Below are 22,019 nucleotides of genomic sequence, written 5' to 3' on the forward strand. Positions count from 1 at the left end.
AGGGGAGGTGGGGGGAGAGGGAGGGAGGCAGGGAGAGAGAGAATGAGAATATATCCAGAACATTGGGGCAAGTAGCAGGAACTTGTCTTGCCACCACCAGGCAATTAGAGCAGATTGATGAACTACCACTATACCCTGCTACCTGAGGTATCACCGGAAAGCCGCTGATGCTAGAGGGCCTACAAGAAGGGCCTGTGTACTTATCCTTTATATAAAAAATAGGAACAATGGTCTCAACACTTGAGTGCAAATATCTGGCAGGCCTTTAAATCTAGGGCTTGTAGGAGCCTCCATGAAAACAAAAATTTCAAAAGAACTTTGAAAGACTCCAAGGACTAATCACAAATTCAGTGGTTACGAGCAATACACATTTGTTACCATTAATAAAACCCCACCAAGGTTAATCTTTACTGCCAACCTGACAGAATTTAGAATCACAGGAGAATGCAGCTGGGAACTTATGAAAGTGTTTCCCAAAAGGTATAGTTGAATGTAGGTGATCAGTGGGGTGGAGCACTTGTGGAATGAACAGCAGGGACTTAGGGGAGAGCACCAGTACTAGACAGAACTGCCCACTGTGCTAGCTGACTCACGGTCTTGCTACCATAGTGTGAGGAGGCTGGGATCTGAAGGCAGCCCTAAAGCAGGCCTGGGGTGCTGGCCCATTTTGTGCCACTGGGCTCTCATGCATACACTCACCATTGACAGGTAGCACAGGTGCTGGCAGATCTGGCACCTCCTCTCTGAAGTTTCCAGCTGCAGCCACTTTCGAGGCTTTTTCTTCCCATCCGCCACTGTGCTGTTTCCATCATGGCTGCCATAGCGCGCAGAGGAGTGAAGGCCAGCCTCGAACAACTGTCTGCGCTGCCGCAGCTCTGTATCCCTGTGCAGATGAGTGGCAGCACCATGAGAAGGTTGAATGCCCACAATGAATACCTGCTCCCCACTAAGGGGACACTAGATTACAGAGTCAGCCACAGGGAGAGCAGCCCAGCAACCTTACTTTTCTATATTATTACCAAAAGGCAAGTTCAGCACTGACCACAAAGAGGAACGACAGCTTGGGATCACTCCCAATATCAGCTTACCAAGAGCTCCCGATATCATACAGGAAAACAACAGAGGAAATAGCAGAGGACCAAAGGAAAACGGGTTCAGTCCTTATTAGCTTCAGGGGGCCGGCAGTTCAGGGAACTGCCACATGCTTGTTCAACCCGAGCCTGCAGCTAATGCTGTGGCTTCCCCTCAGGCCCTGAGACCTGGGTCTATACTACCTGAGCTCATCCAGAAGGGCTGAGATGGTACTGAGGGTGGGACCATTTTCCTTTTTTGCTTCTGCTTGTGCAATCTGGTAGAGCAACTTCTCCATGGAGAATGGCTTAGCTATATGGCGGCGCTTCATCTCCTGAAAGAAGAATCACTTTTACTATTTCCAAGATACAGCCAAGGTTCATAGTGGCAGAGAAGCTGTTTGAACTTCTAAAGTGGCCATTGGTTAGTTTTGCTTACGTGGAGAATAGTACCAGATTCCAAGAAAAGTCCTGGTGCCTCACTGCCAGCCTGAGGCAGAACCACAACTCAGAATAAGCAGAGATGTTCTATGTACTCAGATCCAGTGCTTATCTTGTATATTTCTGAGTGGTCCCCACAATTGTGGGATGGCCAGTATTGGAAGTCAAAGGCTTCATAATATAAACTGGAAAATCTCCAAACCCACCAGTGGCAGAAGCTCGGAGGCTATGGTTGAGTTGATACTACTACATCCAATGCCTAAGGACGCCTGCTCTGCTTACCTTGGCAGTCTCGAAGCCCATGCTTGTCCACTGGGTGGTAGCAAAGTGCACTGTCTCTGAGACGTTGTAGCCACAACATACTTTGGACACAAAGGATCCCGGGAAGCAGACAACAAACTGCCCACTCTGCTGTACAGTCCTGTGGACCTTGATTCCCTTCTTGCACAGCACCTCTGGAGAGATCTGGGGGACAGAGCCAAGTGAGATGCATGCCCCTGTTGCACTGCTGGGCAACCCCTCTGCTATGTGAAAGTTCAGCTGTACAGGAACCCTGGTGGAGGGACTGCTTAACAAACCAGATTATGATGATTATCCTTCAGAAAATATAAAACAAGACAATCATGAAAACACAAGTCAATGTTAGCCTAATGGCGGAGTCAATTTTCTGCAAGGCAGAGGTCATGGTCAGCACACAGCTTCCTCCTTTTGTGCCACAAACCCTTTAGTAGCACATCCAGGCCCAACCCACCATTGTCAGGAGCTGACAAGAGAATACATTTCAGTCCCTAAGCCATTGTGTAGGTGGACGATAATAGACCTACCATGACATTGCTCTCCAGCATCTGCAGCCCTGGGGTACCATTGCCCTGCAGCAGGGTGTGGACCACATCCTCCAGCTTGTTCTCCTCCTCAGCAGGAATGCAATACCTGGAGGGTTGGAAATACAAAAGACATTCGGTGAAACCTCTGTGGGGCAGCTGGGCTGGAGTGCTGGCCCAGTGCTGTGCTCTGTTGCTGTTGGCTGCTTCTGCCCGTTACACAGCCAAACCACAAGCCTTATACAGCCTTATACACACTGCTCACTTTCTATGCAGATCTGCCCCACAGGGTGAGCCAAGACCAAACCAAAGCCAGATAGCCAAGCATTGTATGTATATAAACCAGAAACAGACACAAGTGTGCACTCCCACAGCCTGAGTGAGTTCTGACACTGCAAAGAATGGGCAAGTTCTCAAGCATAGGAACAGGATTTGATGCTGTTCATGATGAGAAAACATAGTACCTAGGTCCCCACTACTAAGGCAACCAGGGAGGACCTACTTACGGGTCAGGAAGAGGGGGCCAAACCCAGTGCATACACACACAGCCCATTTACCCAGCCAAGGCCACAACTGCTAGAAAACTGGGAATGTCCTCAATTACCTGGGGAACTCTTGCTCTTTCTACTAATAATGTCAGAACCCAGCTTGAGGAATTGTGGTTAGAAAGACAAGAGAAAGACAGCCTACATGAGGAAGGCTGTGGGTCTGGGACAGACAGACCACACCTCCTGGAGACAGGGAAGAGGCCTCAGTGGGAGACAAGGCTGCAAATGTAGTAACTTAGTCGAGGGGACAATCTACATAGACCTCACTCACTGCAATAGCAGAGACTGAACATTTTCATGGTACTCTCTCAATACCTCAAGTAGCCTGCCACCAAGAAAGTACCAATTATGCCACATGACTGCCTGGGTCACATGGTTATGATCAAAAGTCTGGTGAGCCGACAGAGAGCCAGGCACAGGGCAGGGCCAGCTGTCTAAATAACTGTTGCCTGGGCAAATGGTTGTCACAGTACACTGGGGTCTTGAAAGGACCTGGAGCTGAACAGAGACAAAACTGTCAGGCCTCCTTCCTCAGCTCTATCCCTACACAGTACCATAAGCTTGGTCAACCAAAAACATTCAGCCATTTATCATGCAACTTATCTCTGTAGCAAATCTTGGTCTCAACTGCTGAGGGAAAGAACCAGCCACATTATCCCAAAATATTTATATAATTTCAAAGCCAATATATTCCATTACTGACTCATGATTGAAATAGGGAGTGAAAGCATGTGCCATACAATTCACTGACCACATCCATGGCTCTGCTTTGATGCCATTAGGACCCCAGGGATAAGACTTCAAATAGCTCACACGCTCTCAAGCTTCAATACTTCCAACTACACATTCAAGCTATAAAAAACAACCTGCATTCACACTCACTGGAAAGTTTTATATCAACTTCTCACAAGCTAAAGTCATCTGAGAGAAAAGAACCACAAGAAAATACCTCTATAAAGTCCAGCTGTAGGTAAGCCTTCAAGGAACTTTAATAATTACCAATTAATGGGGAAGGCACAGCCCATTATAGGTAAGGTCATCCCCAGGCTGGTGATCCTGGGTTCTATAAGAAAGAAAGCTGAGCAAGCCAGTAAGTAGTACCCTTCCATGGCCTCTGTATCAGTTCCGGCCTCTGGTTTCTAGCTTTCTTTTGAGTTCCTGTCCTGACTTCCTTTGATGATGAACAGTAATATGGAAGCATAAGCCAAATAAAATCAAACCTTTCTTCCCCAGCTTGCTTTGGAAATGGTGTTTCATCACAGCAATAGGAACCTTGCTTAGAATACTCACATCTTCACATGCCTGTGACACAGGTCAGTGCTAGCCACAGGAGCACCCACACAAGGCAGGATCTTAACCATGTCCACACGGGTATGTGTGGCACATTCCACAGCTGTCAAGTGCTCTTTTGCCTCATAACCACTATGATCTGTCTCCACATATATCAACCTACACCACCAGCCTCACCCCCGCAGGTCCCACAAAAGATCGCCCTCAACACAAAGACCCCTCCTTCCTCATCAGGTAATGAACAAACTATACACCACACTAGCAAGCAGACTGCTGCCCACATGGGCTACTGAGAAGACATCAGTTGAAGATTTTCTCTATTTAATAAAGACTATTTCATCATCCCCCTAGGGCATTAAGCACAGTTAATGGAGGTGAGACCAGCAGGCGGTGAGACTGTGAGACAGGACACTCTATTCATATGCAGTCAACCCCCATCTGCTGAGGGCAACATAGAAACCAGAATGCTCAGCCTTGAGCAGATCACAGAGGACCAACAAAGAAACTATACTGTGCCACACACCTCATGGAGACACTATTTCAGACAATGCATCATCGGGGTAGACTAGCTCTGGAACTCTTGCAAAAGGCCACATAGGTAAAGCTGCCCAAACCAGTCTCCTCATGGTACTTTTTTTATGAATGCTGCTATGAAATCAACTGTGGGCTGTGGGAATTCCACAAAATATGATAGGGGGGAGGAGGGGGAAATGATGACGACAGGACAGGCAGCAAATTATGCAGGCAATTCACAGAGCACACCTCCAACACTTGTAGCACACAGGTAGAAAGCCCAGTCACTGACTAGGGGAAAGCACATTTCTTCCCTGCAGGATCCTTGCCCTTCACAGCACCAGCTTCCTGAGAGGCCTAAGGCAACTAACTGTACCTGCTGCTGGGGGTGAGTACTCACCAAATGCAGTCAGCACCAGTGTGTAAGTAGTCAATATATGGAAGGTGATTTTGGTCTCGAGACCAGCATGAGGTAGAAAAGACCATGCCAATATTTAGCCAGGGAATAGTCACTCCTACAACATAAAGAGATGTCATTTAGAGCAACAGTGCTTCAGAGTGACAGCAATTAAGAGTGTCCTCAGGAGAGGCATATGCCTCTCACAGACATTACACTAAGCTGCCTGCTCCTCCCCACTTGCTACATAGAGGTAAGTCAACTTATCTCTCTTATCTGACAACTCTGGCTGAGTAGCCTGTAGCCCCTTAGCCCTCCCTGCTTAAGTGCCTCTGTCTACAACGAACAAAGTGGGATCCATGGCTCCTGGCTTTGACAGAAGAGAATCTCTCAGGCTTCCCTTTCAAGGCCCAAAGTATTCCTAGCAGACAGACCCCCCATCGAGTGGCTTTACCTAAGTCAAAAGAAGCTTTCACGTCTCAGCACACTTACTGTGGCTGCTAGCAAAGATACCCCCCAGCCCACCCCCAGCCCACCCCCGCGCGCTATGTTCCCACTATGAAGGCTGGTAGAGAAGTGTGCTTTTTAAGGTCATGCTTACCAGGCACAGCACCGAGGTGACGCAGGATGGACCCTGTGTTATTGGGGAGGACAGTAAGGTTCCATCCATGCCTGCAGAGGGAAAGAGGGAGACTGTCAGAGCTGGCAGGGAAGAGTACCATCTAGTCCCAAACCATGGACAAGAGAATGGACAATTACCTTGAAAAGGGTTCTGATTTTCCCACCGGGAACCCACTGCCGTGGGTATTAGTGTCCACCTTTCCGCAATGAACTGCCACATGACAGTCCTTCTCTTCCACTAACCTCCAGTACTCTTGCTGTTCAGAAGAGAAAAAAACCAGTCAGTGTCTGTGAGGTACTTGAACCCTGAGACACAGTTGGAACACTATATCCAGTACAAGGTGTCTATCAGGAAACTCCCATGAGCAACTCTCTCAGAACTTAAGGCAATGGTACAACTGTCATCTCTGGGGACACATCTGCAAATCAACAGACGGCTGTATGTAGGGTCTCTAGATACACTGCGATGCTTGGGATGACAGCTCTGTCAAACACTAAGGGAAACCGGCCACAGATGCTGTGAGGCTAAGGAGGACGGAAATGCTGACATACTGCTTGCTGGAGCATGAGGATCGATCCTACACAGACAGAATCAGTCACAGATGACAGTTTGTACAGAAGATGCCTGGGTCAGAAAGCAGGCCAGACATGAAGGAAGGGGTCACAAGTCTTAAAGGAGCAACAAGCCTGCTAATAAGCTCACTTTAATCCTTGGAAAAGAAACTTTCCTTAGAAGGAAAGAACTTACTACAAAAACTGACCTCAAAATGTACCACACACACACACACACGAGAGAGAGAGAGAGAGAGAGAGAGAGAGAGAGAGAGAGAGAGAGACAGAGAGACAGAGAGACAGAGCGCGCTACAATTGGAGCTGATTCCACTAGGATAGAGGCAGTTTGAGAACACACTGCAATCAAGAGTGAAGCAATGGTTTTGTTTCCCTTTAAGATGGCCCCGCCTCCACCCTCAGCTGCACTTTCAATCCATTCTCCTCCCACCAAACCTGAGCATGAACCTTAGTGTAAGAAATTCAGCCAGTGAGTATCGAGGATAGACTGTAACCCAAATCCCAGGAATAGGAGGACATACGAGAGGCCTTTCTGAAGGACCAAATGGCCACAAACATAAAGGAATGCCGTGCCATTTCGGAATGGACCCTTTCCTCAGAAAGAACACCCTGTGATTCAGACTGACCAGAGCTGAAACCTGCAGGCACTAACGTCTAGAGGAGGCACAAGAACTCATTCCACAGCAGATGGCACAAACAAATAAATTTCAACAAACCTTCAATTTTGCTTTTAAATATGCAGGTTATGGTTACAGCAAAATCTAGTCTTCCTGAGGAAAAGAAATTTCTAGATAAAGACAGTAGAATGTGCTATGGACAGTAGTAATCATCAGCTCCTCCTGAAGAGGCCAAGAACACAGGAGAGACAACAAAGGCTCTCTTTCTAGCTTCAAAGGCTGAACCCTCTCAATCTGGCATGTCTGCCACAGTGTCATGAGGTATCAAGAAGCAACCCTGATGGCCACATGGGTGTCAGACCAGTCCAATGTAATGTGATCCTAGACAGAGCTCAACCTGGGGTTGGCAGTGGATGTCAAGCTCCAGGTTACAGAGCTAGGCAAAGCATGATCACCAACACAAGTATACAAAGTCCTAAAACCAGAGTCAATTAAAAAGCTGGCTGGGAACCTGTCACCCATCAAGAGAAACTTCATCTCCCCAGCACTCTCCTCTTCCTAGCTCCAACTGTGTGCTGAGCCAGGGATCTGAACTGGCTTCTCTCCCTTCACAAAGCAACCACTGCTAGATTCCTATGTCAGCAGCTGTAGGGTCCAAGGGACTCTACTGAGCACTGGCCAGGGAATATACACAAACAGGACGAGCTCTATTCTGCAGCCCCTCACACGGAACAGCTGCTAATTGGCCTGGGCACACAAGAACACACTGTCTTTCCAACACTGCACTAACTCCAAGAAGAGAGCTGGCAGTGGCACAGAAATGGCCACTTGCCAATCCCATTACATGAAGAACAGGAGAGGAGAAATGCACACCATGACTTCAGGGGATTCCAAACATTCTCCAGAACACACAGAAAGGATGGGGGAGAGGCAGTTCACTGAGGGTGAAAACTGCCAGCTGGACCAGTGATGGGAGCCCAGACACGCCCCTCACTCAGGCCCTTCCAGCAGACTAGAGAATTCCAAGAAAAATGTGCCTGGCTGCCCAAACAGACACACAAGACAATCTCTACCCCTGTGTTCTGTCATCCTGCACCAAGGCTAAGGGCCCTTCCTAGTGTCACAGGAGGATGTATGGAATTGACTAACTTACCTCAATCTCTGCTGGTGCGGGCTCCTTGCTGAAGCACATGTTCATGATGTTTCTTGCTGTTCGATAAAAAGTTGTTAGAGAAACAGATCTTCCCTGAAATAAACAAAACAGCAGACGAGTAAGGCTTAAGACCAAGTTTATGTCAGAACATAAATTTCTGTCATAGGTCTCTTGCCCAGTGGCTTCCCCATGGTGACACAAACACACTGTGGGCTCAGTAGATGACAACGCCCACATAAGTTTGTTATCTTGGTACACTCTGCTTTGGAGAGACCACAAAGAAGCAAGAATGGAGAGAGAGGGTGGGGTTTGCTCTCCAACAAGGAACAGCTCTGGATGAGGCTGACAAAATGACTTTCCTGGACTGAAACCTTTCTAAACTGTTACGTACAAGGAGGGCCTAATGTAACACTAACTACCACAGGTGCAATGACAGGGGTGATGGCCATGCCTCTGCAGCCCCCTCAGTGCCCCAGGGCAGACAAGCTGTGGGCACTGGGCTAACCAGATTTTTCCAACTAAATATAAAAGTGTCTTTAATAAAGCAGGTTTATAAAAAACAACAAGGAATGGTTCCTTGGGTTTAACATACTATCATAGTATCGGCTTTAAATAACTACCAACAGACATGGAGAATAGGTCATTTCATGAAAGTTCTGTGTACTTCTACCAAGTTGCCAAACACTCACCTAATGCTGTTAATAAGAAACAGCTCAACCTTTAGAATCAACACATAAAATCTTTCCATTCATTAATGTCTCCTGTGATATTCAGTCATAGCAGCTCAAACAGTCAAGGATACTGTCTTAGCATCCAGTGCCCAGAACAAGCCAGCCTCCTCTGGCTCCACCAGGGAAAGGCTCACAACTCCTTTCTCACCCTACCTGTGGTTATAGGCAACCTGTATAGCCCCTCACCTTATAGATGCACTTGTGGAAGTCATTGAGGACACCTTTGTCTTCTTCCTCCTCTTTGACCACTTCTTTTTCCTGAGCGAACAGTCGCCGCCGGCCTGTCTTGAGTGGGGCCCGGCCCACCTCCTTGAGCTTGCTACGAAAGCCATTCCTGGGTGTAACACCATGGATGAGCCCATTCTTGGGCTCAAAGCGGGGCAGGGAGTGGAACTTGTGGTGGTCATTCTCTGTGTGCCCCTCTAATGGCCCTTTGCGCTTTTCCAGGATCTCCTTCTCCATTAGCACCTCGTTCTCCAGCCGTCGGTGCTCCTCAGGTGACAAGGAGTCATAGGAAAGCAGGTACTGGCAGTAGGCCTCCTGAAGCTTGGCCAGCCGGTCCTGGGCAGTTTTGGGAATGCGCAGCATGTCTGCTAGTTTGTTCCATTTTTTGAGGTCAGTCACTTGCTGCATGCCGCCCATCTCATTAATCAGCCGGAAAAAGCAGGCCAGGTCGAGCTCACAGCCTCCTGGGCAGTGATGGGGCAAAATGGTTAAGAAGGATATAAAGAAAATTGGTTTTTTTCTATGTTCTATTAGGACGGAAAGCCCACTCTAAAGCAGCAAGCACCTAGCTTGCATCTACAAACATTTTTGAGCACTTATTGGGGTCATGACTAAGTACTAGGAGAGAAAGCAATCTGAGATACAATCATCTTAGGAAGGTGGCCAGAAATAGTATCTGAGAAACTGATCAGAAGGATAGAAAGAGGGAGCCATGCACACAAGGGGAGGATGACTGAAATGGCACCAAAGTTGTGGACTCAACATAGAGTAGGGCACTACTTACTACACAGAGGGATACAGGTCACTGGAGCAAAGCATGGCCAGGGCTCCACCACAGCTTACTGCATAATCAATACTGTAGAAGGACGCTACACCTGAGATCAAAGATAAGTCTCTTCCAAATAAATAGCCTAGCTTTTACTCATAAGGGCTGTTTTGTTGAATCCAAGACAAAAACCACATTTGTTCCAGGGCACAAAACTTTCTGAGACAGAGAGGACTTATCTCAGAAAAGATGGGTTTAAATGTTTATCAAAACTCAAATATGGGCTGGGCTGTGTGGGTCAGTGGTACAACATTTGCCTAACCTGTGCCAGACAGACAAACCAAAAATACAACCAACAAAAAAACAAATCCATCTCAGATGTATGTAAATACAGACCACATCTCTCTATCCACCTGGATGGAAAATGGAGAAGCCACATCACTGAAAAGAGGAACAACTACCAACAACACAATGAAAGCAAAAAATAAACAAAACAACAACAACAAAACAAATTCTTCAATCTTCAAATGTAGGGCTGAATTGACATCAAAATTAAAAGAAATATGGCACCAGATGACACAGTACAGGAGCACACTGGGCACTATAATGTCCATCAGGCTACAGATTGAGTCCCTGGACTGTCCTGTCACTAAGGTGGAAACAGCAGCTTAGATCCCATGTATTGCTCTACCAAGTGATTTGGCTGGCAACATAGGGAGGGAGGGAAGGCACTCAGGTAACCAGTCCTCACACCCAGCATGTGCAGTCAGCAGCAGCTTTATGGTCCAACAATGTCACAGTGGCAAATAAAAGTCTTTTTCTGTAACTCTGAAGTCTTCCTCCATGAAATGAAGTGTTCCAGGCATCCCAACATAGCCCAGAACACACAAGCTACAGTGTATCTTTTTTAGCACTTCCAAAATGAAAGTATTAATTACGCATGCAGTCCGAAATGACATGCAATGTTTGCAAAGTTTCTTAGAACTCTTAGAACACAATCAACCCTCATTCATTCGATGGCTGTAGAGAGTTCCTGGTGACAGACACCCTGTACCACCCATGAAGGCTTCACTTACTAAGTGTCTTCTGGGAGAGAGGCTCCCCAGGAGTCAGAGTCTTAAAAGGCACATAAAAGGTACCTGGTCCTACCCAGTAGGAAGGAGCCCTAGGTCTGAACCCTGCATGGGTCATGGGCCAAGTAAGTACCCCTAGGTAGCTCACATCACATTCATCCTACAGGTAATGGCAAAGGATAAAAAACAAGGTAACAATGAAGTGACTTGTGGCTTATGAGGGAAAACAAAGAAAGAACTATGCAACAAGTCTCAAGTTACCATGGCAACTTTACCTGCCATCTTACCTATTCCCCCACACAAATGTACTATGCACTGGAAGGGAGTTAAGAGTGGCACCTACCAAGGCACAGAACTCACAAAGGCAGGGCTGGGTCACCAGGGGGCTGGCAGTGGGGCTGAGGGGTGTGGACTCCTCATCTGTCTGTGGGCCTCTATCCAAAGCTTGCTGCTCCTCTGCACTGGCAGGAGATGACAAACCCAAAGGATTCAAGAGACCCTGTCAGGCTTGTGTACTGGCAGCCTCCTGGGAAGAGGAGTTATAAACTCTCCTCTGGCATCACTGATGTCTCTGGGATGACGGCTGAGCTAGTTCATATATCCCAACCACAGATACACAGTACTGCTCTTTTTTGTTGTTGTTGTTTTGTTTTTTTGAGACAAGGTTTCCTGGGTGTCCTGGAACTTACTCTGTAGCCCAGGTTGGCCGTGAACTCAGAAATCCACCTGCCTCTGCCTCCCAAGTGCTGGGATTAAAGGCGTGCGCCATCACTGCCCAGCTACAGTACTGCTTCTTAAGAGCTCAAACCTACAGGGAGAGTAGTTGCTGGCCACCTTTAAGGACTGGCCTCTCGCCGGGCAGTGGTGGCGCACGCCTTTAATCCCAGCACTTGGGAGGCAGAGGCAGGCGGATTTCTGAGTTCGAGGCCAGCCTGGTCTACAGAGTGAGTTCCAGGACAGCCAGGGCTATACAGAGAAACCCTGTCTCGAAAAACCAAAAAAAAAAAAAAAAGGACTGGCCTCTCTGCAAAAGCCAGTTGGCCTTCACTAGAAACGTGAGTACTGGGATGCCGGGGGAGGGGGGGGGGGGGGGCTGGGGGGGGGGGGGAGCTGACATTAACAAGAACAAAACCCTAAAACCCCAGAATGTAATGGTATTATGAGAAAGAGTCTGTAAAGTAGTCACTAAGTTAAAGGTCATCCAAGGAAGCCTTACCACAGTCTGACTGATGCCCTTATAAGGAGATACCCAGACAGACAGATGTACAGAGGAAAGGCTCTGTGAGGACCAAAGTGCAGGTGGTCTACTACAAGCCACAGAGACACTCTTCAGCAGAAACCAATACTGCCAGCACACAGAGTTAGACAGCACTTAATCTGTGGTCTTGAAGCCATGGCACATAGTTTTAGCAGCCTGACCTCCTCAGCCTTTCCCTGGACACTGCTCAACAGCAGCAGCTCCAGAGCAATAAAAAAAAACGTGCAGCAAGGGCCCAGGGGCTCTAGCACCAAGAGCACTCCCCATGGTCTAGAGGTTTCAGTTCCAAACTTACTACCATAAACATCCAGGACCAGAGAGGTTCCACTAATGAATTCAATTAGTGGAACAGCAGGGAAATGAATTGAGAAGTCCACCTGTTAGAGATCAAGGCAAAGCTAGAACAGTGGCCACTCGATATCAGAACTTACCTATGAGGGGGAGTTCATCCATGGTGATGCCCTGAGATCTGAGGTGCTTCTTTATACAGGCTAGCCGCTGTACATTGGGGCCCCAGCGCCGGCCCAGCTTATGGATGTGCTGGATCTGCGTGACAAAGCGCATCTCATCGTTGAGCTTGCACTCTGGCCGCCAGTCTGGAGGGGGGATCACACGACACATCCCGTACTTCTCCACCTGAGCACGGACTGACTCGATGTAGATGAGCGGGTCGTGGAACTCCTTGGCGGAGGGCCTGAGGACAGGGATCTCGTCCATCGCTGCCCACCCAGACTTGCCACTCCCCTTCTCTGGCTTGCCCTGTGGGTCATGCGGCTTGTGCGAGGACTCGGGTTGAGAGGTAGAACGATTTTCACAGGGGGTGCCCTCTGTCTTGCCATGTGCTTGTTTGCCCAGCATATTCTTGCCAGCTGCAGCCCGCTTTGGCCGATTCCTTTCCAAACTTCGCTCGGGCACTTCCTTCTTCACGTGTCCATTCAGTAGAGACTTCTCTCCTGAAGCCGCTGAGGCCTTTTTGCCAGGGGCTTCAGCGTTGCCTGCCGCCCCCTTCATTTTCTTGGGGGGTGACTGCGGCTTGTCCACTTGCTGTGCCTCTTCCAGTCTCCTTTTGGAATTCCGCAGCCCCTCCCTCAGCTGCCGCCCCCCTACCTCCTTAGTGCATGACTTTGGGTTCAACCTGCTGCTGGCCTTGAGGCCACTGGCAGCAGGCCCGGTGGACTTGGACGCCCCCCCAAGGGATAGCACCTGTTTGCGGGTTTTTGCATTGCTACTTTCAGTTTTCCCTGAGATTGTGTGGTTGACAGCTGAACTGGGTTTGTGATGGTTGGGTTTGGTTTCCTTGACCAGTTCTCTCTTGGCTTTGGTGTATGTGACAGTCCCCTTGGTCACTGTGGCAGTGTACTTCACAGTTTTGGATGGTGAAGGTCTGACTTCTCGGATCTTTTTGGCACTGTTTGTACCTGCACCCAGAGATGACATTCGAGTGACTCCATTTACCTTAGACACCTGTGGAGGCAGCAGAAGCCGGGGAGAGAGAAAGCATTAGTACTCAGGGAGATAATAGTGAGAAAGGACTACTACAGTTGCTGGTGACAGACCTGGCTCAGAAGAGACGTAGGGCCATCCACTAAGCAAAGCAGAGAGCCCATCAATAATCAATCTGTGATAGCAGAATGAAGAGCACTGACAGCCTCACTAGATGCAGGATGGACCCTTCAACTTCTTTTGTGAAGCCAAAATATGCCTAAGCCCATTCTGCACCCATGGCTCCTATGTTCTTGCCCTTTGCAGCCCTCATTGGGTCTCTGTTAGCTGGGGAGAGAGAGGCAGCCGTCCTGTGCTGGCCATCCATTTGCCAGCTGGAACACCAAGGAAAAAGTCTGTGAAACGAAAGGATGGCTCACTCAACAAAGAATGGGGTTCTGGTATCCCAAACCCCCAGAGGCCCACTGATTTCCAAGTAAGAACAATAAGGTACTAGACTCATCTGTTCCAGGGCAGGTGTTCACACCAATCAGCATAGCTGTGAGTTTGGTATTACACTTAGTCTCGTGGGTGTCATCTATAACTGAATTTTAAAAACAAGAAACAACAGGGTTTTAAAGCAGCCAATGCCATCTCCCCATGAAATTCACACAATTACAGAAACCAGAGACCTCTTCCCAGATGACTGCTGAGTCAGGGAGCCTGGCTTACTAGCTGGGGACCAGTCTTCCTAAAGCTACTAATGGTAGCTACAAGTTGTCATCATGAGGTCTTGCTACAACAGAGACCTGAGTGATAAGTCCAGGGACTTATACCAGGTATTGATACTTGGGAAATGAGTATCGATAGCTTTTGGTAGGATGTAGGTTCAACTTGACAGGCATCCAAACCAGCAATGGAAATTAAAGGTTCATGGTTTGTCCATATAAGTCACTGCCCCAGACCACAAGTCTACAAAGCCCCATCCAGATATAATGAGGCTGGAATTCTAATCAGGTCTTTAGAGATGCTTTGTTGCTGTTTATGGACCACACTTTGAAAAACTGCTGAACAGTGAAGTTTCACACCCTCTCCATACCAATACATGGGTAGGGGAACAGCACAGAAGCTAGCCAGATCTATTTTCTATAAATCCCAAAAACTGTGGTCCAGTAAAAAACATAAGAGTCAACCCAATACTTGTTGTTCTTGGAGCTCCTCCAGCTTTTGGAGACAGTACATAACCTTTAGGGAGGAACAAATGTGGGAGGCATCACTGCATAGGCATGGCTAGCCTAGAAATCACTATGCAGGCCAGGTTAGTGTCAAGTTCTGAGATCCACCCGCCTCTGCCTCATGACTGCTGAGATTAATGCCATGTGCCACAGTGCCTAGCACACTGCACAGCAGCCCACTAGCCACTGATGACTGATATGACAGAGGGGGTCTCAGTTAAGTTTAGAAAAGGGGGAGGCAATGTGACACTAATGAACTAGACGTAAATATACAAGGCTAGAAAACAGTTCAGTTGGTACGTGCTTTTGCACGAGGCACTTCAGCTGGCAAGCTAAGCCAGCAACCAAGCCACCCACAAGCTTGCTACAGACTTTACATAAAATTTGACAACTTGAAATGGTCCTCTACTACTGATAAAATGTGGAAACAACCAAGTGCACACAGTGACACCGCCTTCTCAGCAGATATGCATTGCTCAGAACCCAACACTTAACCAGCACCAACAGAGCATGGGAATGGAGAGCTACAGCACTACTGGTGCTCTACCAGCCTCAGATCACTATGGCACTTGACACTGAGAACAGACTCCCTCAGTCATCGAAATAGCACATGGCAAGGGAAACCTTGAGTTGTGACTGTACAACCTACGGCACTGCACATGCAAAACAATGACACTTAATTTACTGGATGAAGCACACGGGAGTGTTGTAGTGGCTTCAGCAGACAGCTTTCTATGGCTCTGCTCTGGCAGGGATTCTAGGAACACAAAAGAAAGAAAAAGTGAAGGAAATGAAACCCAAAGACTCCAAGTATTCTTCCTTGACTAGTTCTTTAATGACAGAAATCCCAATTTTTAGTGCTTTATTAAACTTTGGTGAACAGAAAGGACTTATTTACAGGACAGAACAGAAAATGGATGCTTAGACCAAGAGTCCTCAGTTCACCCACTAGAGGGAGGGAGTGAGCTTGACAAAGAACACAACCATGAATGGGGGTGATTAAAGAAGGAAGCTCTACAAGGACTTCAGACAGGAAGCAGAGCCAAAGAGAAGGAAAGCCAGGGTTCTTACAAAGACCATGATGCAGGCAACATGGCAACTATAAATTATGCATAAAGCCTCTGGAGAAGTAGGCAAAACCTCTTTATACTACCACTCTGCAGGAAGAGAACAACAGTGGTTGGATGAAATGAGCCCCACAGGTTCATGGGGAGCAGCATTACTGGAGGTGTGGACTTGCGGGAGAAGTGTACAACATGGTGTGTGCTTTGAAGTTTCAGAAGCTTAAGCTAGGCCCACCCAGAGGGCAGCTCACTTCACTCAGCCTGCCTACCTAGATGTAGAACTCTCAGCTACCTATCCAGCTCCATATCTGCCTGCATGTCAGCATGCTTCCCACGGTGAAGATAATGGACTAAATCTCTAAACTGTAAGCCAGCCCTAATTAAATGCTTTTCTTTATAAGAGCTGCAGTGGTCATGGAGTCTAGTAACAGCATTAGAAACCCTAAAGACACTCAGGATTTCATTTTGTAAAGACTTTTCCCAATTTCATTTTCCAGAATTTCCATTCTGAATCCTTTGGCCTGTTAGGTGACCTGGTCATTTCACTTCTATACTCTTCCACAGGAAGCCTTTTATGACCCTGCATGTCAGCTATCTTTCCAAGAGCATGTGGAGGCTGATCATGAAGACACAACAACTTCTTTCTTAGTGTTACAGCTTAACCTCGCCATAAAGAGTATGACATATTTGGTGTGACCCAATAATCCCTGACTATTGACCACATACAACTATGAATTTCATTGACTCTCCTGGCAAACTACTATTTCAGGTGAGTTGTCACATGTTCCAGGCTAGTTTGAACTATACAGTTGAGAGTCTATCTCAAAACAAATGAAAATAATCTCTCTCTCCTGATAACCCCAAACTTTTGCATGATTCAGCTGGCATCTGTTACTATGTCTAAATGAATGCCTTATTGCAGAATACCAACAGATACTCTGCCAGTTCCAGAGGTTTGTGATGAGATTAGATAGCATGCTGACACAGACCCTGCATAGAAAGAGAAACATAGAAGTATGTGTTTATGTATTCTCAGCCTCAGGATCTGGGGCCTAGAAGAGCATTAACTACCACCATCTACCATTATTCCTTCCTACAAGGAGAGTGCTCTTCCTGTGAGAAGGGTGTCTACCAGCAGGGCAACAAGCAGGACAGAGCTCTGCACTGCTCAGCAGCACCCCCTGCAAATCACAGCCCCCACACAGACATTTCCTACAATCAAATCTGAAGGGAAGGGTCGGAGTATCCTTCACACATTTGAATACAATCACTTATATCAAGGAATTATAAAGGGATCTACAATTTGCTTTATTGATCTTATTTTCAGAGTACTATCTGATGGTTACCCATTTATCTTTTCATTTCTCACAAGGCCCCTATGGAAAGAGTTGGCATAAAACCTCAAATTCAACAATAGAGCCAAGAAGGTAAAGATCACATCTCAAAGGCTCAGGGAGATCAGGGTCATAGCAAGATCTAAGTTATCCGCTCTGATTGACTTGTAAGAAAGACTTTCTGTAGCTGCACGATCCAGACCAAGAAAAGAAGCCAAGCCTGGCAGCACACAGGTGCTAATAGCTCACTCCATTGTGGCTTCTGTGGTGGTTTGAATGAAAATGGCCCTATAGGCTCATCTATTTGAATATTTGATCCCTAGTGAAGTATAAGGTAGGGAGGGTGACTTTGTTGGAGTAGGTGTGTGAATGGGGAAAGGTTTTGAATATCAAAAGCCAAAGACAGGCCCAGTACCATTCTCTCTGCCTACTATCTTGAGGAACAGACTGTCATCACAGTTACTTCCTCAAGCACACTGTCTGTCACCATGATGCCTGTAATGATGATTAATTCTCTGAAGCTGTAAGACCCTAAATTAGATGCTGTTATTTTAAAGTTGCCTTGCTCATGAAATCTCTTGTAACCGCAGTTGACCATTGCCTCCCTCCAGTACTCTAGACAACTTGTGGATCAGCTAGTATGTACCACCAAGGAACGGGGGAAGACAACCCAGGCCAAAAGGTACTAGCTGTACACCCCCAAGCCACTTACCACACACCAACACTCATTACTGTTGAGACATGGAGTGCTGAAGAAGAGCCATGGGTAATAGAGAGGAACAGCAATGTCCCGAAGTAAATGTAAACTATGTGTCCTTGTTTATGGCCACTCTCATGAATCTCTGGGACAAGAAGTAAATAATCTGGAGATAAAACTAATTTGGAAGATAAAACTAACTTCTAACCTTAAGGTGACCTGTGTTAGGAGCTGAAGAGTTGGCACAGCAATTAAGAGCACTGACACTCTTCAAGAGGACCCAGGTTCAATTAGGATCCACTTCCACCCTGACACAGACTGTAGGTAAAACAAAAATTCACATAAAATAAAAAAATTAAAATTATATAAAAAATTTACCTGTATTGTGTATCAGTGTAGAAAGAATTTTACAAGCAGACTAGGAAATAATATTTTATATGTCTGCTTCACTAGAAAGCATAACTATCGATGGTCAGTCTCCATCTTACCTCATGCCCAAGACAGTATTCAGCTAAGTCTCCTTGGCTGACTTGTCTCCCCCTCAGTAGGAGACAATGTGCCTAATCTGGCACAGACTTGATGTGTTAGGAGGGGAGAAACCCTACACGAAGGGATTGGGGGTTGGGGGAAGGGGGCACATACTCTCAGAAGAGAAGGGGAGGGAGTGTAAGAATGTAATTTCAGGTCACAGCATGAACTTAAAATTAAAGGATTCTTAGGTTTTTGAGAGGCTAGCTACGAAGCAAAGAGATAGCAGAATCTAAGATGGTTTGAGCCATGGTTTAATAAATCTCCTTGGTTTACTACCTTGGTTTCGGCCATGACGGGACCCCTTATAATCTTGCTTCTATTGCTCACCTTTGGCCCTTACATTTTTAATCGCTTGATTAAATTTGTTAAAGAGCGCATTAGTAGTGTACAAGTGCTCATGCTTAGACAACAATATCACACTGCACACTCAGATGATGACTTGTGATTACAAGATTGGAATCAGCCACAAGAAAAAGGGGGAAATATAAGAATGTAATTTCAGGTGGAAGCATGAACTTAAAATTAAAAGATTCTTAGGTTTTGAGTTTCAGTTTGCACTCAAATATTCAAATATTAGCTGCCCCCAAGGCACATCCTTGGGAGTACATTCCAAAGACTAGAACAAACATTCCAGAGGAAAGGGCCCGAGATAAGGGAGATGAACAATCTGGGTAAACAGAAGCCACTTAAGTTGTAAAAGGTAAGGTGCAAATTTGAGTTACTTAGCAACCGGCCTGGGAACAGAAACAGAGCCTGGGAGCTGCTGTTGAAGTCAGCCTTTTTGGTTATTGATTAAGAGGTAAAACTGCCCTTATGAGCCCTGTGAATATGGTATAAATATTGCCCCCAATTTTGGCTTGGGGTTCTTTTTGCTTGCATGTAAGAGAACCCCAATGCACTGGGTTGTATTTTTTTTAAATCAATTTATCAATAAACCTCATGCTATTGCAGTGAGTCCATCCATGAGTGTCCCTGGGGAGCGCGTCCCCTGGTTTTAGATCTTAAAGTCCAACAGGGGCAAGGACTGAAGGGGGAACAGCATTTGGGATGTGAATACTGTGTAAGCTCAAGCCATCCAGGAAAGAAAGGGAGGCCAGATCTGGATCCTCCCAGGGTAAGGGGAGCACAACAGTGTAGAGACATGACCTCTGTCCCATCATGTCCTTCTTCTCCAACTTGGTTGGCTGAATTCACCTTGATGAATGAACTGGGCATTCTATAGAATACTAGAAAGCCCCTCCTGAGGGTTACCTGTTTCCTTAAGTCCTGAGCCGACCGATGAGAAGGGGGAGGTTGGTGGTTGGCAGCAAGCCCCTTGGCCGAGGAACCCGCAGATGAGTTGGCTGTGGGCTGGGCCACTGAAGCCTGCTCCCTTCGACTGTCTGCCCTGTGGTCACTGTGCTTCTCCTTCCCGGGAGTGGCCTCTTTACTTTTATGTTTTTGAGCAGATTCTTTCTCCCGTGTTGACCTATTAGAGCCATTGAAAACTAGAAAAGGAAGAGAAGGGAAGAATGATGTTACTACCTTGAGCAAAGGAACCATATCATGAAACTACTCAACCATTCTCCAGAGAAATGACTAGCACTCAAATGCACAAGAACATAAAATGAGATGAAACTGACTGAAAACACTTGAAATATATCCTAAGAACTATTCATTTCCTTTATCTTGTTTTTTGAATCCATTCATAAACTGCCTACTGTAGGCAATGAATCATAGTGGCTCATACCTAAAAACCCTTACATTCAGGAAGCAAGACAACCCTAAAGTCAAGACCAATTTGGGCTACACAGAGTTCTAGGCCATCGTGGTCTAGAGTGAAACTGTCTCAAAAAAAAATTTTTAAAGTTAAAAACTATAGAAAATTTCCTTCAGGGATTATCAACAGTATACTAAAAGACAAAAATTGAACCTGAGAAAGTAACATTGTATTTCCTCAGCTTACAAGGGGACTGTGTCATGGAAAGCCCATGTTAACAGCATAAGTAATATCAGGAAGAAAAACAGGCTGCATCTAGCATCAATGTCTCTTAGTGCTGGGAGGCTGGCAGGCTGCTGAGCTCACTCTCACGCCTCGCATCACCAGACAAGACTGGACAGCGCAACACTAAATGAGAAAAATACCAAATTCAATATTTAAAGTACATTTGCTATTGAATACAACTTGCTTTATAGTATCATAAAGTCAATTAAGGTTAATGTCCAGGACTATCTGAATGTAGTAACATTCTAAAACCAAAACCACCTGAACATCACAAGAAGACTTTAAAGAAATTTAAAGGCACATACTTGAAGACTGCAGAGCTGCTTTGCAACTGGCCAGTTAGGCATGCAGTTGCTCTTAAGGAGGTGGGGCTATAAGCCACGCCCACCTACTAAATGCAGAACCAGCAACCATTCCTCTGAATAAGGTACACTGATTCTTAAGATTGTTTATCCTGCTTAAAATTTCCTGATTTAAGTTAGTAGTTATTATCATTCATATATATGTAACCTAATATCCTTTCAACTATCAGGTGAAATCTTTACAATCATTCATCTGCTTCCTGCAACTCAAAAGCTAAGTGTCATCAACTCCCCTGAAATCTTGAGGTTTTCCTGCTTTGTTGTAACCTGCCTACCTAAAATCTTCAAAGTGGTGATAGACTTTTTTTTTATGGCAAGGTCTCACTGTATAGATCTGGGTGGCCTGGATTTCACTATGCAGACCAGGCTGGCCTTGAATTCACAAAGGCATGCCTGTCTCTACCTCTAGAATCCTGGGATTGAAAGGTACAAGACCTCAAAAGGGCTGTCTTTTGTTTTGTAAGTATAAAGGTCATTGTAAACCAATAGCTAGCAGAGGGTCAACTGTAACAGAAATCAAACTTTCTTCCTTTTCAAACCCGTCACACAGCTAATTTCTCTACACCACCCAACCCCCATCCCCAGAACTCCTTTCTTCATACAGGTAACTAGAGTGCCAAACCTTATCAATGCTTGCTCTCATCTTCACAGCAAGAAACCCTTTAACTGTTTGCATTCCAAAATGTACACATTTCTGTCATTTGTCCCTGGAACTGGATATGTAGATTAGTTGCCCTCAAACTCAGATACATGTCATCATCCTCAGTGTTAACAGGCACATCATCACACTAAGTCTGGTGCATCTTTCTGGTGCTAACTTTGTTTTTAAAAGTCAAGTCTCTTTGCCTTTATGTTTAAAAAGGTCTCCTACCCCCAAATGCTGGAGATTGCTTCATTCCAACATCCAATTTTCTTTTCCCCTTCTCACATTTTACAAATTACAGTTCCTGTTTAGTTTCAGGCCCCTGGACAAAAGACTGGGGTACCTATTTTACATATCAAAGCAGAGCTGGCCTTCAGGTTCTCCAAGCATTCCAGAGTCCCTGTCTAGCAGACCCTCCAACCCTGGGTTGTTCCTCCCTCCCTCCCTCCCTCCCTCCCTCCCTCCCCCTCCCCATGGAGACTTCTCTGGCCTCCTCCTTTGGGAACAGTGAACTCACCTGCCTGAGATCACCTTCCCAATAAAACTGTATTTAATATAATATAATCTGGCTTGAACTGCCTCATTTCATTGGCAGTAGATACTTTATGATATACAGATTTATCCCCAATATCCCCAACGTTTTTACTGATTTT

The 22,019-nt window shown here is 46.2% G+C and overlaps 1 protein-coding gene across 4 annotated transcripts in view; it reads right to left on the bottom strand.

Annotated features, from left to right (window-relative positions):
* The window catches only part of Jarid2 (jumonji and AT-rich interaction domain containing 2), a 182,580-nt gene that overhangs the window by 6,659 nt on the left and 153,902 nt on the right, over nucleotides 1-22,019 (bottom strand). For all 4 annotated transcript variants that reach the window (XM_028763204.1, XM_028763201.1, XM_028763203.1 and 1 more), the window contains 11 exons: nucleotides 19,629-19,864; nucleotides 12,526-13,558; nucleotides 8,959-9,461; nucleotides 8,042-8,134; nucleotides 5,840-5,958; nucleotides 5,682-5,752; nucleotides 5,084-5,198; nucleotides 2,336-2,441; nucleotides 1,794-1,976; nucleotides 1,275-1,405; nucleotides 700-883 (listed from right to left, as the gene is read on the bottom strand). In XM_028763204.1, the coding sequence (XP_028619037.1) occupies nucleotides 700-883; nucleotides 1,275-1,405; nucleotides 1,794-1,976; nucleotides 2,336-2,441; nucleotides 5,084-5,198; nucleotides 5,682-5,752; nucleotides 5,840-5,958; nucleotides 8,042-8,134; nucleotides 8,959-9,461; nucleotides 12,526-13,558; nucleotides 19,629-19,864 (2,774 nt within the window). The remainder of the gene's footprint in view (nucleotides 1-699; nucleotides 884-1,274; nucleotides 1,406-1,793; nucleotides 1,977-2,335; nucleotides 2,442-5,083; nucleotides 5,199-5,681; nucleotides 5,753-5,839; nucleotides 5,959-8,041; nucleotides 8,135-8,958; nucleotides 9,462-12,525; nucleotides 13,559-19,628; nucleotides 19,865-22,019) is intronic.

The sequence above is a fragment of the Grammomys surdaster genome, unplaced genomic scaffold, assembly GCF_004785775.1.
Source record: "Grammomys surdaster isolate TR1022 unplaced genomic scaffold, NIH_TR_1.0 137, whole genome shotgun sequence".
Classification (NCBI taxonomy): domain Eukaryota; kingdom Metazoa; phylum Chordata; class Mammalia; order Rodentia; family Muridae; genus Grammomys; species Grammomys surdaster.